The sequence below is a fragment of the Vombatus ursinus genome, unplaced genomic scaffold, assembly GCF_900497805.2.
Source record: "Vombatus ursinus unplaced genomic scaffold, bare-nosed wombat genome assembly UNPS02014787.1, whole genome shotgun sequence".
Lineage (NCBI taxonomy): Eukaryota > Metazoa > Chordata > Mammalia > Diprotodontia > Vombatidae > Vombatus > Vombatus ursinus.
Genome location: NW_020954565.1, coordinates 7195042 through 7214551, shown reverse-complemented (window position 1 = coordinate 7214551; position 19510 = coordinate 7195042). Strand labels below are relative to the sequence as shown.

Here is a 19510-nt window from a genome sequence, read left to right as displayed (position 1 = left end):
GAACTTAGAGCCCACAATGGGGAATAATGAGAAATAAGTCTGGAAATCTAGGGCCAAGCCAAATTATAAAGGGATTTATTTAGATGCCAAGCTGAGCAGTTTATGTTTTATCCATTAAGCAATAGCAGGGGAGAATACTGGCCAAACTTGTCCATTATGAAGATTATTTTGGTGGCTGTGTAAAGCATGGAAGACAGAAGGAATAGTCTAGATACGGGCGAGGTTGAGGAATGACAAATGCAGTGGTGGACATATTAAGACTGAATTGTCCATGGGACATCCAGGTAGATATCCAGTGGGCTGTTGGAAATGAAACACTATGTAGTTCCAAGGTTGGGATTATGATACCATATGGGCAAAGGATCAAAATCACAAGTCTCCCCAAGGACGAAAGGGGATAGTAGGCAAAGGAGACTGTCATATTAGCAATAATGGCTAGAAGGTGAAAAATGATATACAATATATCATAAAGGATATGTGTAAGCCATGCAAAAAAATTAGAAAGCTTATTTAGTGAGAATGAGAAACAGAATAAGTGTTGCACTTGAAGATTAAATGCAATAATATTTGTAAAGCACTTAACAGTACCTGGCACATAGTAGGTACTTAATAAATGGCTGTTCTCTTCCCCTACCCCCCCGCCTGAGATATTAAAAATTATGTTGGCTAGATCCATTTTGGAGTATTTATGGAAAGACATGATTAAGAACCATAATAGATTTTTCTTTTAAAGTTGAAAGGGGTTTCATTCTGCATAAAGTAAACTGAGTACCCTCCCAGATGAAATCATAATTCCATTAAAGCATTGCTGTCTTCTGCCTACATGGTGACTATGTTTTCTATGCTCGATGACTGTGAGCTGTTGCAGTTGTGCCAAACAGAGATTCATGCAATAAATATCACAAGCTCCATCAACTGCTCAGTTGACTTTGTTTACTTATAAATTCAGTCTTACTACATGTAATAGTATTAGGAAAGTATTTCAAGTGTAGCTTAACCAATAGATTTTGTAAGAATCTTTCAGTTTCTACTAAAATATATTTTATAACTGATTATTAGAGACCTGACATAGTTCTTCGTGGTGAAAAGGCTGGCAGCATTCCTCATGCTTCAATTGGCATGAGCAGGCAAAAGAACTTGGGCAATTTCTATGGATTCTGAACAGCACATTCCATATATTGGCTGCAACATTATTATTTAAAATATTGTAAGTAGGTATGATATGCAAATGTTTTGTATTAAGGATAATATATATTAGGAATGCTTCAAAATACTTCATTTGTTAATGTAAAAATATTTGACTATCTGAATTAAAGTTCAGAACATCAGGATTTTACTTAAGATTATACTACTAACTTGCAATGGCAACTTGGCTAAATCATTTAACCCAATGTCTGCCTCAGTTTCCTTATTTATAAAATGAGATTGTACCAAAAGATCTTGAGGTTTCTATATAGAATCAGTCATGAGTTTTAGAACCATTTTTTACAGGTATTTGGAGGGGTTTGGGGGACAGCTCAAGCAAGTCACTGCTTTTACTCAATGAGACAGTTTTTTTTTTTTTAATGAGGCATATTGATGTTAAGTGACTTGCCCAGGGTCACACAGCTAGTGACCATTATGTGTATGAAGCCAGATTTGAATTCAGGTCCTCCTGACTCCAGGGCCAGTGCTCTACCCACTGCGCTACCTAGATGCCTCTCATGAGAATTTTAGAGCCAGAAAGTAACTTCAAAGTATTCTAGGGCAGGAGTTCTTAGTCTTTTTTTGTGTCTTGGACCCCTTTGGTGAAATTTATGGATCTCTTCTCAGGGTCATGTTTTTATACAAATAACATTAAACATCTAGGTTTACAGAGGTAACCAATTATATTGAACTATATCTATCATAACCTGTAATATGTGTATATGCACACTATATGCAAATATATTTACACACAGACACACCCATTTACATATATGTAAATGCTTCTGTTATGTGTGACATTTACACGTGTGTATGCATGCATTTTTTAGGGAGCAAGGTGGTGCAGTAGACAGGGCTCTGGACCTGGAGTCATGAGACCTGAGTTCAAATTCTGCCTTGGATATTTACTAGCTTTGTGACCCTGGACAAGTCACTTTACTTCCATCTGTCTCAGTTTGAACCTACCTCCCAGGGTTGTTGTGAGGTTCATATTTGTAAAGAGCTTAGCCCGGTGACTGGCACAAAATAAGCAATATATAAATGGTGTTTATTCTCTTCACATATGCACACATATAGATAGATATAGTTATGTGCACATAATATATACATACACACATAAACATATGTGTACACTCATAGTAAACACTATTTCAATGTTTATTCCCTTACATATATGCAAGTATGCAGGCATTTATACACATATAAAACAAATTCACAGCTCATGGTCTGGGTTAAAAAACCTCTTGTTCTACTCCAGGAGTGGGGAACTTATGGCCTTGAGGCTACATGTGGCCCTCTAGGTCCTCAAATGTGGCCCTTTGACTGAATCCAGACTTCATGGAGCAAGTCCCCTAAATAAAAGGGCCTAGAGGTCCTTTTTTGAGGACCTAGAGGGCCACGTGTGTCCTCGAGGCTGCAGGTTCCCTACCCCTAGTTCCAGTCCAACCTACCTCATTTTACAGATGAATAAACTGAGGCAGAAGGTAGTTAAGTGACTTATCCAAGGTCACATAGTTAGTGGTAGAGTTTTAACTAGAACTCAGGCTTCCTGACTCTCAGTTTAGTACTCTTTCTATCAAATCATGATTTATTTCTCTTTGAAGCCCTTTAACAAGGTTATATGTTCCCAAGCTTTGATATTTCAAGGGACTTTGTTAACTTCATTGTTAAAACAGTTCCAGTGTAATGTCCCAGAATTCTAATGTTGTTTATTTGGTGCAATGAATTAAATGCTGTCAATAGGGGGTGCCCTGAATTGAGTCTGTATAATTCAGATGAGAAAGTGCAATGTATTTGGCATATACTTAAAACTAAGCTGTATAAAATGATATTAATAAATGCTTATTTTAAATTGAATAGAATTGGATTGGTTTAAATTGAATCTGGAATCAAGGGAGGATAGTGTTTCAGTAAGAAAGAAGTGATCAACCATGTTGAATGTAGCATAGTGGTCAAAGAGAAATAGAATTTTTGAGGAATTCTCGGGGTCCATCTTCTGTATCCTTTGAACTAGAGCAAAAATTTGTATTTTTCCTCCTCATCATACATTATAGAATTCAGAGTGTGAAGTAGGCAAAAGTTGTTGAAACAAAGCAATAATACATAAAATAGATTAAAGTATAAAATTTATGGATGGAATAAATTCTCAAACATTCTTGAAACTTCATATTAACTAAAATTAAAATATTTCCAAACCTTTTTCTTTCTTTCTTTTTTTTTTGCTTTTTGGTGAGGCAATCAGGGTTAAATGACTTGCCCAGGGTCACACAGATAGTAAGTGTCAAGTGTGTGAGCCCAGATTTGAACTCAGGTCCTCCTGACTCCAAGGCTGGAGGGACTGTGCCACCTAGCTACCCCAATTCTTTTCTTAGAGCTGATAACTAGGAACAGCTTCCCATTCTTTCTTCTCCTTTACCCCTTGTATCTATGAGAAATATTAATCAGAGGGGAATAAATAGTTCCCCCAAAAAGTTTAATTTTAGGTCACTTAAATTAGGACAGTGTGGTTTACATATGTTCTTGAAAGTATTTATTAAGTATTTTCACTAGCCAGCTTGTGAATATATTTTGAGTTAGGAGTCCTCAGTGTACCTGGTGCATAAGTTGGAATTTAACACATATGGCAAATTGTTTTTCTAATGCCTTTGTCATCTGTGAATCCACCATCTATTTCAAGGTAGTCATTTTTGAAGAGAACTTAATCAGACTTTTAAAGAGTCATTTTCCCCCCAGATCTGGTAATTTTGCCCTTCAGTTTCTAAAGGATATTGGATTCTCCTCGAGTTACTAAAAGCAAAACAAAACATGAAGAGAAGAATTTAATTTGAATAAATGAGTGGTTAAGTAGTGATGTCAGAGGAGTGAGCACATGACAGAGACACCAACGAGCTTCTTCACCATCACTAAAGGCTAAATGACATGAATCACCAGTCCTATTTGTAATTAGGGCTTCATCCTATCCTGTCTTCCAACTTTGACAAAGTTTTGTTAGTTCAGTGATTATAGGCCGTTAGCCTTGTGGATTGATTCCTGAAAGGTCAGGTTTGTTTTGGATGCTTTCCATAATGAACCCAAGGTATTTCTTATCCCTGTGTGCTACCTACATTGAGCATAACCTTCCAGGTTGACCGAAGCCCACCAACTCTTTTAGAGGGTGGCCATGCCCCAGAAACTCATTTTATAGTTTTTTGATTTCCTCAGGAGCACTACATTTGTTTGCCTTTTCATGACTGATACAATGTCCATGCCTAGCAGGTCAAAAGGAAACCTGTTCAGATATTCCTGGTACTATGTGTTATATTGTCTCTGTCAGTTTATTCAATACCAAATAATTCAATGTGATTGCTTCTTTTGAACCAATTAGATATCTTTTTTTCTTAATAAAATCGTCTTTTAATAGAATTTCTGTTAAAGTTAAGATTTTTTGATTTCTCACATTTATGTATATTTGCCTCATACAATGTCCAATTACATACATCATAAAGTTATTTATATAATCACTGTGTCGCATGAATTTGAATATAATGTAATGTTTCTCAAACATGAAATTTGGAAACAGTAAAAGCCTGATATAACTGATTAATCTCTAAACTGGGTGCTAACTCAAGATTATACTTATTCTTTAACTATAATTTAATGTCCTAATTTATTTGTTTATGGAAGCCTATCTACTATTTTTTTTGCTTTAATGACTAATTACTTCAAGACATAAAATGTATATTTTTATTTAAAATGAATCTCCCTTTGCTTCTTTGCAGGGTGATATCCAGCAGCTATTAATTACAGCTGACCCTAAAGCGGCTTATGATTACTGTGAGCATTATAGCCCAGACTGTGATTCCCCCAGCCCCAATGCTGCTCAGGCTCAGGAACCACATATTGAGGAGGTGAGTATAGCCATATGTAGCATGCATATTCCTCATTGAACCATATTTCCATGTATTTCATAGAATCATTTATTTTGTTCTTGACATGGTTGAAACCAAATCATTAACCTATGCTCTTCTCCATATTATAACATTCTACTCCATTCTAGGGAGTGACACCCTGGGGCTGTAAAAAGAAGAGGAGTTATTTTTATGGTTTCTATTGTCAAAGTTGCCTTGTTTATGTATGAATGTATGTCCATTTTATGCATGCATTTCAGCTTTTAGTACAGAATCTATTTGAAGAATATCAAGAATCAGCCTTATGATTATTTATATTAGATCATCCCTATATATCTTCCATAAATCATGTTATAATTTTTAGTATTTCTCATTTCTTTTGTTGTTTATGTGGTTGAAAGCATTTTGAGCCAGGCATGTTGGCACACAGCTATAATCACCTGCTACTGTGGAGGCTGAGGCTGGTGGATAGTTGGAGCTCAGGGATTCTGAGCAACAGTAGGAATAAAGTTGATTGAGTCTGTTCTCTCAGTCTGGCACCAAAATGGTGAGACCCTGAGAAACCCTGTGTGTGTGTGTGTGTGTGTGTGTGTGTGTGTGTGTGTGTGTGTGTGTGTGTGTGTGTATAATATTTTTTTTTAAATGAGGGATACGTATTGTGGTTAAGAAGGCTAGTTTTTCCTTTAAAAATTAACAAACTATATAGCAACATTGATGAATATTGGCTTGCAAAATTGAATGTTCTGTTACATTTTGAGATGGCTTAGCCTATCTTTCTCATCCTATTTAGGTTCTGTCCATTTTATTACTATTTAGGAAGTCAGAAAAAAAAATGTGACCTTCCAGTAGCGTCTACAGTGTTAACATTTCTTGTGAAAAATTTGGCTCAACATATTAAAGTAATAATATGTAACTGCCATAGTCAAAACTAGGTACTTAATTTTCTTCCTCTTTATTTGAAATTCTAGGTGAAACTTAATTTTTCTGGTATATTTTCAGGAAGGAAAAATGAAAATAATTGAGAATTTATTCATTTTGTTTAGAAAAATAAGTGTTTTTTCAAGCTGTGCACATACATATTAAACAATATATGCTTCACCTATCTATCATCTATCTATCTATCTAGAATGAGACATCCATCAGATTGATATATAATTTTACAAGAATATAGATACAGTTGACTATTAGGTCAGAGGCACAGCTAGGTGGCACAGTGGATAGAGCACCAGCCCTGGAGTCAGGAGGACCTGAGTTCAAATCTGGCCTCAGAACAAACACTTGACACTTACTAGCTGTGTGACCCTGGGCAAGTCACTTAACCCCAATTGCCTTTAAAAAAAAGGCAGCTATGAATGAGCACACTGCTCTCTCCATGGTCTCTTAGTCTATCAGGAAGTAAGATCAGAGGGCAAGAATAAGAAGTAAAGTGAGATGATAAAGTAGACATGGACATAGTCTGAAAAGTGGGACTGCATCTCCAGCCCTCAGAATGGAAACAGGAAAGATGTCTGAGCCCAGGAAACCAGATATGCTGTTTCTCAGAAACAGATAACACAATATTTTCTCCTCTAAATATATATTGGCTGGTTTCAGCTGAATTTTTCTATTGAGAATGCATGAAGATTTAGATCAGAGATATTAAATGAACTTTCCCCAAAAGAGTCTTCCTTTTAACATGAGAATTGAATTTAAATTAAGAAAATAACCATATAAGGAAATCCTTTTCGACATCAGCTTTGTGCTCCAGATAGTGCATTTTTGTGTACTAATGTTTGCTTGGATGCAATGTTAGGGTGTGTTATTAAAACTGATTCTTGACCACAACATTTTATAGAAACTGGCAAGATGTCAGAGACAGAACTACATGAAAATAGCCTGATTCTTTCCCAACATTTGTTATCTAGGGTAATTTTTATACTGAGCTTGAACTCATTTTATTCTCCAAGGACACCATATTCCACCACTGCTTTCTTTTAATTTTTCTTACTCTTTTCTTGGACTATCAAGGATACCAAGAAACGGGAAATTAGTGTAAATGGGTCTGTAGGACTATTGATTGTAGTTTAGCATTCAATATTTTAGTGCATTGTATAATCCCAGTAATTATCATGCATATATTCTGAAATCTATGGTATTTGAGAGTCCATGAAGATGACAAATGAAGTCATTTATCTTCCATCTTTGTCTGTCTGTCTGTCTGTCTCTCTTTCTCTCTCTTCCAACACATGGACATATGATATATGTGTATGCACCACATTTATATATACATACACACATACAGAGGTAATCTCTCTTGATAAGATAAGATAAAATAACATAAAGGACAAATAAATGAGAGAGAGAGAGATTGGAAGGAAGAAACTTTATTTTTAGAGTAGACTAAGCAATGATTTTGACATATAAGTTTACTATTGCCATGGAAAGTATATCCCAGCTTTGGTTGTATGTTATAATGCTAATAATTGCTGATGTTAACATTTTTTCCTAGTCTATGACCTTATGGTGGTAGTATAATCTTATTTAATAGATAAGAATAGCTAGTATTTATCCTGCACTTTAACACTTGCAAAGTGTTTTATCTATAGTATCTCTTTTGGTTTTCACAAGAAGCCTGTAAAGAAGTTACTATTGTTTCCCCAATTTTATAGATGAGAAATGTAAAGGTGAAAGAGGAGGTTAAGTGATTTGCTGACAGTCACACAGCTAGTATTTGTCTGAGGCAGGATTCTAACTCAGACTGACAAAGTAAACCCATTTGAATTGTTGAATGATAGAATTTTAGATTTCAAAGTATCTCAGAAATAATTGTCTTATCTTTACCCCATCATTTCATAGGTAAGTTAACTGAGGCCCAGAGAGGGAAAGTGACCTTGCCAAAAGTCGTAACTAGATAGTGGCACGAGCTAGAACTCATTTCCAAGTCTGTTGTTTGGAATGATAGTGTTTCTTTTCGAGGCTTTGATTAAGCTAGTAACACAAGAAACCTATGTCTATTACATTTTATATGCATATATGAATATATAGATACATATTTATATATAATATAAATATAATATATTTAATATATATTATATATTTAATAAAAATTTAAAAGTATTTAAAATGTTTATTCATTGATTTTTATATACTTTCAACATATCTTTGTCTGACTACTAAGCTTACTAAAATACAATTTCCTCCTTTGCATAATGATTTAAAGAGAAAACAAGGGGCACTTGGGACAGCTTGACTTACAGGTATGATTTAAGAAGGATTCTTCCTAAGCCAGAGCTATGTGAGATCCCACCAGGCTTAGCAGAATGGAGCTAAGGAGAGGAGAGGCATGAACAAATACCTTTGAATGCTGAGCTGGAAGAGGGAAACCCTATAGTATCTCAGCACATTGAAATGTGCCCATGGTTCCCAACTTCATTTGCAGCAAGAGCATTATTGCCTGCTCAGCACAGGAAATTCCCTGTGAAATCACACTTAGATTCAGTGGAGAGACCATTGGCAAATATAGATTCTCTCTTAAATGGGGAAAGGTAAAATTGGATAATCTGTAACCTTTGCATGAATTTGCGGTCTACTTTACAAACCTTTATATTTTTCTATTTATTTGGCAAAATTTTACATGCCAGAAACACCTTTACTTACTTCCATTTCACTTCAGAAGCTATTAGAAATTCACATGACTTAAAATGGAAGCTTTTGTTTTAAAAATTATTTGCCTTATTTAATTACTTACTAATATTTTGCACACCAAATTTCCTAGCATTATATAATAATTTTATGTCAAATCTAGGCACTGTATGTAATTATTTGAGATATTTTCTTTTAAAGAAAATGACAAGCCACACACATACATATGAGATTCCTTCCCTTATGTGCCAGCAAAACTCCTGGCTAAGCTATCTAGTATGGCTACATGAGAGAAGTCTACCATGTTGTTAGTTTAGGACTTATTTTAAATCTAAGCAAAGTTCATATAAATAGGAACTCATTATCCTCTTGATCTCATGAAGTATTTTAGGTATATTTATGTGTTTATAATGTTAACAAAGCAATATTTGATCCTCCTTAAATTGATAGGAACACAATATTTTACTCTTCTTAAATTGATAGAAATTGTGAATTCATGATTTTATGATTAGTTTATATAGTTTAGATTGAGGATTCTCAACATTTTTTGTGTTATGAGCCCCTAGGTAGTTTTAGAAAACCTATTGTTCCTTTCTCAGAACAATGTTTTCAAAGCATACAAGAAATTATATGGGCTTACAAAGGAAGCCAATTATATCGAAACACAGTTATCAAATATTTTTTCTTAAAAGTTCATGAACCCTGCCTTAAAAATTCCTGCTTTAAATAGATTTATGGACTCTTTTCACTAACTCTTAAATGTATGATAAGGATCACAGAATCAAAGAATTTGAGAGTTGGAAGAGTTCTCAGTGACCATCTAGTCAAACTATACAGCAAAGTAATCCCACTATATGATAATTAATAAGTAGTTATCCAGCCTCTGCTTAAAGACTTCCAAGGAGGGGGACCCACTGTCTTTCAAGTAAATATATTCCACTTTTGGACAGCTTTAGTTATTATAAAATTTTTCTTGACATGAAGACTAAAAAAGCATTTTTGCAACTTTAATCAATTACTCCTGATTCTGACCTTTGAGGCCAAATCAAATGAGCTGAATCCCCTTTTCACATGACAAAATTTCAAATATGTGATCAGAGCCATAATGTCCTTCCCTTTTTTCCTTCAGGTCATTTATGCAATTTCCTCAACTAGTCCTCATATGTCATGAACTCAAGACTTTTTTTTTCTTTTAACTATCTTTGTTGATCTCCTCTGGGTGCTCTCCATCATTGTCATTCTTAAACCTTGGCGCTGAGAACTGAGTACATTTCTGGAGATTAGGTCTGATGAGTGTAGAGCATAATACTACTATCACCTCTTTTTCTGGAATCTATGCCCCCATGTTGTCTAAGATTATACTAGCTTTTTCGCTGCCAAATCAGACTGTTGGCTTATCCCAAGGTTGTAATCAACTAAAATAGCCAATTCCCCCTACCACAGAACAATTACCATATATTTAAGCTTCTCCCATATTATGCTTCTGAAGTTAATTTTTTTGTATCATAATGTGAGACTTTAGATTTATCCCTGTTGTTTCATCTTATGAGATATAGCTCAATATACTTTCTTGATCCAAAAGTATCCATTTGGATGCTGACTATCTAACATCTGGTATATTTTCAATCCTTCCCAGGCTCAAAGGTCTAGAACTAGAAGAGGCATCTATCTAGTCCAACCCTCTTATTTTACAGATGAGGAATGTGTGACCCAGAGAAGTTGACTAGCGCAAGTTCACTGGAGTAATAGGGCATTGGAACCGGGATCCTTTGAAATCATTATAGGGCTTTTCCATTGTAGCACATGACATTTTAGTCCTACTTAGATAATCAAGGGTTATTAATGGTGTCTGTACATGTTGGTTTAATCATCTTTCCTATTAGCCCATTTGAAAATGAACTATTTCACTATTCATAATATGCCATGAGTCATAATCATTTCAGGTGCCATAGTTAATTGTCACTTAATGAAGATTTTGGAAGATGGGTTATTTTTGGCAGTAAACTTTTGCCTTGGAATGATTTAGTTAATGAAATTGACTCATTTTTGGAAGACATTCTTAAAATATTTCATTAAGGATGGTATTTGTAGAAAGGAAATGATATGTGCCTATTAAAAATACTGTCAGATACTTGCTCATGAACATTTTCCAATACCAGTCATCCAAAATAACATTATTTTATGATGACGGTGCATAAGGAAATATGTTCAAATCAAATTAATTGCCAAATGTTTAATTTGTTGAATATCCTAACTCCTATTTTATACTCTCCTCAATCAATAAACTTGCTTTTTCATCATTATTGTATTTTGTTATGAATAAGAAAATACAATAGTTCTAATTTTTTTCCAATGGATATCAATAGTGCTTTGCCCCTTAACCTTTACTGTGAGTAAGAGTTAAGAAGATTCTTTCCACCACCGCTAACATCTTATCTTGCTGTTAACATAGTTGCCTGATTTTTTCCCTCTGCGATGTAGTATGCACCTGAAGATATTATCGAATATGACTATGAGTATGGGGAAGCAGAGTATAAAGAGGCTGAAAGTGTAACAGAGGGACCCACACTAATTGAGGAAACCATAGCACAAACTGAGGTAACAACGAAAAAGCCCATTTTTCTGTGGTGTCCTGCTGTTTGTCTTCATGTGGTTTGTCATGTCATCATTTGTTCATCAAACTCATCATATTCCTTCCATTCAGTCTTTTTTCTCCCTGAACATCAGTTACTTTCTTTTATTTGACAGGAGGAGACTTGAAGACTGGCTGGTCATTTTTACTTTTGCTTTAGCTTTCCTTTCATTCATACTCTCTATAATTCCATTTTCATTTTATTTATGTTATCCATTGCATTTTTCACCACATTTTGCAGAAAAAGAAATCCAATTCCCAAAAGAAGAAGAGGACAGTGGCCAGTAACCCAAAGGGAAAATCCAAAAAGGTCACGCCCCCAAAATCTGAAAAAAATGCATCCAAGAAGAAGAAAAGTTACCAGGCCGCAGCCAGAGGCAGACTAGGGGTCAAGGTAGCAATGAAAAGACAAATCAAGATCTCTCCAAAATCAAGACCGGAAGATCTCTGATAATGAGTCATAGCCCTAACCCAACTAGATTAATAAGTCTCTGGCTAATACCATAACCCAATTAAGTAATGATTCCTATAAAATTTTTGAATCACCTAATATTCTTAATAACAGCTTTCTTTTTAAACTTTATCATTAGGCAAATGTTGTTGATGATTTTCAAGAATACAATTATGAAACATCTGAAAGTTACCAGACTGAAAATCCTACGAGGGTATCTGGACCAAATGAGGTAATAGATATTGGAAGAACTTATTTGTGATTGTATTTTTTTAACACTATAATGTTATTTGATATATAACGTATCTTACTCTGGAAGAAATTGATCATCTCTGAAAAATCCTATCTTTTCATGCTTTTTGCCAAGGTAAGAAAAATGCTTACAATTTTTCTGTAGTTCTTAATAACAGCTCGTTTCAAAAGTCAGCCAATTCAGATACTTTGCATCACACCAATTCCAGTACAGTGACACTGAATTGGCAGGTATCCTTTCCTTTATTGTAGATTGAAGTGAATAACCAACATTTCTCAGACGTGTTGCAAATGTAGATGACTCAATATTCCAAGTTTGGGGGAAAATAAAAGAAGGCAATATAGTTGAAATAAAAAATTCATCTAGTGATGAAGTTAGGTTATTCCATCAGTTGAAGAATTAAGCACAATATGCTGGCCAACTTTTTGATGAATATGTAGTAAAACATCTTAAAGCCTATTTTTCAAAGCTGAAATATTCTTAATCAACTTTTTTTGGGGGTAATAATGACTAACTATAAATGTCTTTCAGATAATTCATTTAAAAAAATCTTAGATGTACAAAAGCAAATTTACTACGAGATAAATCACATCATATGTATCATAATCCTTAAAACCAGAGACTGAGGATAACTGCCATAGTTCAAATAATAAAAAAATATAAAATATAAAAATATATAAAAAATAATTTAAAAAAATACAAGAATTACCAATCAGAATTTGATCATAAAATGGATATAAGAGAACCTCTCTTATTCTTCTCAGTGAAAATGAAATGTGAAAGTTTTAACCTAGAAACATTTTACTTAGAACCCCCAAATTTTAAGGTCAAAATTACCTGAGTGATCATCTAATTCATCATTCTCACTTTACAGATAAAAAGATTAAGGCCTATAGAATTTAAATGACTTCCTTAGTTTCTTATAGCCTGGAAGTGGTAGAAATGGTATTAGAATTCAGACTTCTCCACTCCCAATCAATGGTCTTTTAGCCATATTCTCATCTCATTGTTCCAAGCTGGTTTTTCCTCTCTTCTTCCTCCTCCTCTTTGCTATTTATATTGCTCTCCCTTTCTTCCTTCTTCTTACATTTTTACTGAATCATTTAACTTATTTCCTACCCTTAGAGAATCTTTGTTCTGATAAATCTATGCTAACTGTTTTAAATAGTTAGATAGATAATATTCAGAGTTTTATGACGTTTGACTTTAATACATGATCATAGCAAAGGATTGCATTCTAAATTTCTGAGCTTCAGTTTCAGAAACTACATAAAAGAAGCATTTATTTTAAATGTGCACTTGAAAATTGACACATATATACATGCTTAAAGTTCCCATGAATATATATGTATATATGTATGTATATTGCTTGCATATATACATACATATACACACATACATAAATATATACATACATACGTATGTATGTATGTATGTATGTCAGATCATGACTCTCTACACTTTAGTGGAATGAGTTGATAAGCCAGAAAATTCACCACCCAATAGTCAACTTTTTGATGAAGAACCTTTCTGTTGCGGTACTGAGATGACAGATTTACTATTTCTTATTTGGCCTGGCTTGGTTTTTATAATTTCATAACATTCATTTTTTTAAATTCAATAAGATTTCTTAAGCAAATGCCATGTGTCAGGCACTGTGCTATGTGTTAGGATTGATGAAATCATATTTTCATATCCCCTCCAAAGAATTAAGAGAAAAACTTTTATTGGACATGATATTGGATATGACAAGTCAAAAATATAATTGAGAGGTGCTGTTGTTAATGTAATAGCTCCATGTAGATTCTACCTTATTACTTTTTAACATCAAAGCATATCTATGAAATGGTAACATGAAATATAATTTCTATTTTGAACTTTTTTTTGAAGGCTAGAAACTTAAAATGTATCTAAGGTAAAAGTCTTCCCAAAGGTCACAGAATTATCTATTGATATAGCCATGAAAGTCCTTACTTTCAGCATAATACCCAACTCAATATACAATATGATTTTGTTGTCCACAAGCACTAATTTTGCTATCAAAAGGTCTTTTGCTTCAGTTTGTGGTCACACAATTAGTGTCCTAACTGACCTAATTGTGTGTAAAATTAAAAAAAAGAACTTTATTCAGCATATCCTGACATCTAATTCACAACATTCATAATGCAATAGGGTAAAGTGTATGATTTAGTAAAAATAGAAGCTCATTATTTCAATCAAACACTTGTCAAAACAGCCTGCTATTTCTCTTATTGAGGGTTTCTTTTTGACTGTATGGTGAAATATATATTTGTAGCTTGTTTCTGCACATCTCAGATAAGATACTATTAAAAGAATTAGTACTTTTAAATCACTGCTTTGTGTTTTGTTATTTCTGAATAAACAACTAGAAGATGCAAGGGTTATATACAGATATAAAATTTTTCAACTTATTTTTCAATGAATTTTGCAGAATCCATTTAGAGTTTCACTTGCTTTCTATCACCCCAATAAAAATCTCATTGTGAGAACTGATATTACTCAATTTACTAAGTGTTCTGCAAAATCCTTACAAATATATAAGATATTATACATGTAGATATATAATATTTTATTATATTTTTGAAAGTTGAAATGTTTAACCTTGCATTTGATGTTGTTCACAAAAGTGAAAAAAACACCGAACCCATAAATGGTACAATTGCACTCCCTGCAAGCGTTATATGTTAATTTTTAACGAAGTATTATGTATGTGTTTTCATGTTTCATTTTCAATTTTACTTGTTCAAAATTTGATCTTGAATATATGAAACTGAGGTGACTAACTATGGCAGTTTACAGTTGAACTGGCAAATACACATGTTCAATTTCATGTGAGATATTTGCAAAGCTCCCTAGGAAAGTAAAAAAATTGAAAGCAGTATTTCTTTCACTTTATTGAAATACCTTTCAATTTTCCTGAAAGGCTAAGCTTTCTAGGCCTTCAGGTAAAAAAAAAAAAAAGACATGCTAGAATATTACTGACCTAGCTTCTTGTGCTGTACTGCCATCTGGTATCAACAAGTACTTTAATTGCTTTACTAACAATAACCCTCATGTTCTCCAATCCTTTACTACCTGAATAAATAGCAAGATCCAGTTGAAGAAGTATTTACAGAAGAATACATAACTGGAGAGGATTATGACTCCCAGAGAAAAAATGTCGAGGATAACCAATATGAAAGCAAAGGAGTAGACGGGAGGGATTCTGATCTTCTGGTAGATGGAGATTTAGGAGAATATGATTTTTATGAATATAAGGAATATGAAGATAAACCCACCAATCCCACTAATGAAGAATTTGGTCCAGGTGTACCAGCTGAAACTGATATCACAGAAACAAGCGTAAGTTGGTATCAGGCCAAACATGAATGTTATTTGTTTGTGTTTGTTTTTAAGTCTTTTCACATTGGTTTTACTGTTCTTTCAGCCTTTTGATACTAACTTTTTTTTTGTTTCCCAAGAGGATTATGAATACAAACTCCAAACAAAACATTCTACAACCTTTTCTGCATAAGTTTGATTACAGTGAAATCTCCTTTCTCTTGTGGAGAAGTTCATTTATGTAATTAAAAAGTTCAAAGTTAATTAAAAGTTAAAAGTTCATTTACATAATTTTAACTAGAAATGTTACCAATGTGTCTTCACATTTCTTAAGTTAAAAACATAATGTCAATTTACCATATATTAACTGTTTATATATCACTATTTTATCTTAATACTTTAATAATAGTTTAAATATATCAATTGAAATGCCAAGTTAAGCTGCACAAGGCTACTGCAGTATATTTTGATGGACACAATAATTCAACATCATTTCCAGATTTAATAAAAAAAAATCTGCCCATATGCTCTATATATTTTGCCTAAGCTAGTTATATTCTCTTAAAATTACACATATTTCTTTTAAAATGTTGAAACCAGTGCAGTCAATTTTAATGGCAAACTGTTATGTATAATCAAACATATTTAACATTTATTTAAAATTTTCTTTGGACAGATACATGGCAATGGTGCCTATGGGGAAAAGGGACAGAAAGGAGAACCAGCTGTGGTTGAACCAGTGAGTGTTCATGAGAACATGTTTTAAAATTTAACGTAATTGTGTTCTTTAGGTGATGATTATGTAACCTATAGTTTGAAGTTATATTTATTGGATCATATTTAAAATAGTATTGGTCAAAGTGTTTTTGATTTATGATATTGCCAATTGGTAAGTAGATCATGGTGATACAGAAACTCTATATAGGAACAATTAAAAGAAAAATCTAAATTTCTATAGATGCTAACAGATTTTGTGATTCACTGAGTATTTACTTGTGATTATATAGTTATGCAGCATGACTCTACAGCTATGTGATTATATGCTATGACCATAGAATCTCCTTCAGCTTCAAACTTCCTGAACACTACAGTCATGGACACAATGTTCTACCTATAGAACCAAATGGCTTGGTGCTGCCTGCCTTTACGAAAAAGGAGAATATTCATCCAAAATCCCTCTGGCATGAGTGCAACTTCCATAGATCTTCAAGCAGTGGTGTTCAGTCAGATTATGCAGCTTGCTAATATCATGGGAGGAAGCTTACTACTTAGGCCAACAGATCTGAGATGGGGATGGGGAATTAAGTTGTAGAGATCATTTAATTACTTATTTTTTAAAGCTCATGAAATCTAGATTGAGAGCTGGAAGGGATCTTAGAAGTCATCTAGTCCAAACCCCCTCATTCTGTACAGGCCCAGGCAGGTTAAGTGACTTGTCAAATTTCACACCAGAGGTAAATATCAGAGATGGGACTTGAATCAAGGTCCTCAGATGCCAGAGACAGTAGTCATTCTGCTATACTGTGAGGCTCAGGGAGATTAATTGACTCATCCCAATTCATATGTTCAGCAAGAGCTGAGCCTTAAACCCATATCTCCTGATTATTGAGCCACTGGCCTTTCTCTTACACCATACCAGAGAGAATTTAAATCATGAGGGAGTATGTTGGAGTGAATAGTGGGTCAGACTCTACAGAGTTACCGACTTTTCCAAATCTTGCCTCTGGTTGCCATAGATTGGCTATGTGACCCTAGCAAGGAAAAAGAGAGAGAGAGAATATGAGAATTTTTGGAATTGGAAATAATTCCTCCAAACTAGTGGCAAACAAGGACTGGAACCAAGGGTCCTAGTACCTAGCATGTTAACATCAAAATCACTATGCATGTTTAGGGACATCAGGATTACATTACTCCCTCATGAGAGTCCATTCGGTAACAAAGTGTACCCTTCTGGAATTAATCTCCTCTCTGGGTGACACCCATCTAGATCCAACAACGTAAGTGGGTGAGCTGCTTCTCGGGAAATTGACAAGTCACATAATTTGATTGAAAATTATTGCTTTAAGTAGTATGGCAGCTTCATTCATGACAAAGAGACTTTTGATGAACATTCTCCTGTTTTTCAAACTTAGGGCTGATCAATCCTTTGGTTCTGAGGGTAGAATATTGTGTCTAGGACCACAGTGTAGTATATATGGCTACCAGGAAAATGTAGGAAGCTTAAAGTTGGATATGGTCCTATGCTCATAGTGTATACTCCAATGATGGCATGGTTAAAAAAAATGTTTGTTGCTGATTATATGAGGCATGGGTAGAAAGAATGTGAAGTGGTGGGCCAGAGGCTTCCCACAAACTATGGAAGGTGTTTAGAGTGAATTTTCCCTTAGCATTAAAAAAAAAAGATTACAATTAAAAGCACATAGCTAGCTTACTAAATAGTATAATTTTATTTCCAACTAAATACAGATTTGAAAAGTAATCTTTGTTTATCTTAACTTTTCCTTTGTTTAATCAATTCAAGGAGGTAGACATTTTGAGGTCAATATTTCGTCTGAAATTATATTTTAGGAAATCATTTAAGTTAGATTATTTCTAAACTACTTAAACTGCATACAATTTGCAATATCTTCTTGAAATATAAATCTTTACCACTGAGACAGGCAGGTATATTTTCAATTAATTTTGATACTGTTCATAAGAACCAGCATTTCCATCTCTAATGTCTAAAGTTGTTCCTCTTTCTTACCTTGTTTATTACCATTATAACTCTGTTGTTCACAGCCCCAGACTCAGGTTTGAAAGTATTATTCTCACTTCATGTCTTATTATGTCATATTGAAAAAAACTATATATGCCTCCATCTCCCAAGATCCACTTTAGGGCCACGATAACTAAATTTATTTTATATTCTTTTGTTTTTTGGAAATTAAACTCCTGAAATCATTGGGTTATGATTAGAAAATTAAATGAAAGGGCTCATGACAGGAGGGCATGTGAAAAAAATAATGTTATGAGTTTTATTAAATATTTCTGGAATTCCTTATTGCTCATTTTTGAAAATCCAAAATCATCAAACACTTTAAAAATCCATAGTGAAGTCCACTAAGATTTTGGTGAAAGATATCCAAGTTATAATGTAGTCACTCTTACATAGTCATGGATTTTACTATTTTTGTTTTGGGATTTTTTTTGTTACTAAAATATTTTTTAAATTAAGGGAAATTTCTAAATGTCTGGTTGCATTTTCTCACACAAATCAGATACACCACGAGAATCTCCACTTCTGGGGCAATGCCCCATCTGAGCTCCTCTGCCCATCCTTTCTGATTATTCTCAGTCTCACATTTAATTCAAAGATCAACTTAAGTTCCATGTCCTTGACTACTGCAGTCCACGGTTGTTCCCCACCCTCCTTCAGAACTCTTGTATTATTTATTGGTGAAGGTCATTCATTTCATATATGTTCTTGTACTACTAATTATGTTTAAAATATAATTAAATTATATTTAAAATGTAAGTATAATTAAAAGTAAAATTTTAAATCTAAAATGCACATATATTTCCTAACTCCCACAATTCTGCTCTAAGAAGGTATAGACTGTTTTTTTTGTTATTGTTGTTGATCTTTTAGTAACCCTAGTGCCAACCAGTGTCTTGCTCATAGTAGGTGATAAAAAAAAAGTTTGCTGTCGAGAATAATATATGATTTTATGGAGAAAGAAGATTGTAAAAATCTTATAGTGTAGTAACTGATCATTCCAGTTAAATTGTGATCATTATCTAGCTCCAACTAATTTTTCTAGACTGATTTTTCATTATTCCTTTTAAAACAGTCTTTGTTCTAGACAGACAGAACTTCTTCCAGCAATGAACATATACACAGCAAAATTAGAGTCAAAGTTCACTCTGGCTCTTAGTTATATGCTATTCCATAGACTGCCCCAAGTCTTCACTGCAGCTCCTCTTTTTAAGGCTCAGCTCAAATGCCATCTCCCATAGAAGAAGGCATCTCTTGAGATTTTTCTCCAGTTGATAGTAATGTCCCCCCCACCCAATGATTTTGTACTTATAATGTATACATTGCTTATTTGTGTACATATTATTTCCACTCATAGAATGTAAACTTCTTAATGTCAGGC

At 33.8% G+C, this 19510-nt stretch overlaps 1 protein-coding gene across 1 annotated transcript in view; it reads left to right on the top strand.

Annotated features, from left to right (window-relative positions):
* COL11A1 (collagen type XI alpha 1 chain) overlaps positions 1 to 19510 on the top strand; it is a 289348-nt gene that overhangs the window by 86229 nt on the left and 183609 nt on the right. The window contains exons 5-9 of the mRNA XM_027868250.1: positions 4944 to 5072; positions 11175 to 11291; positions 11916 to 12008; positions 15138 to 15392; positions 16048 to 16110. Of these exons, the coding sequence (XP_027724051.1) occupies positions 4944 to 5072; positions 11175 to 11291; positions 11916 to 12008; positions 15138 to 15392; positions 16048 to 16110 (657 nt within the window). The remainder of the gene's footprint in view (positions 1 to 4943; positions 5073 to 11174; positions 11292 to 11915; positions 12009 to 15137; positions 15393 to 16047; positions 16111 to 19510) is intronic.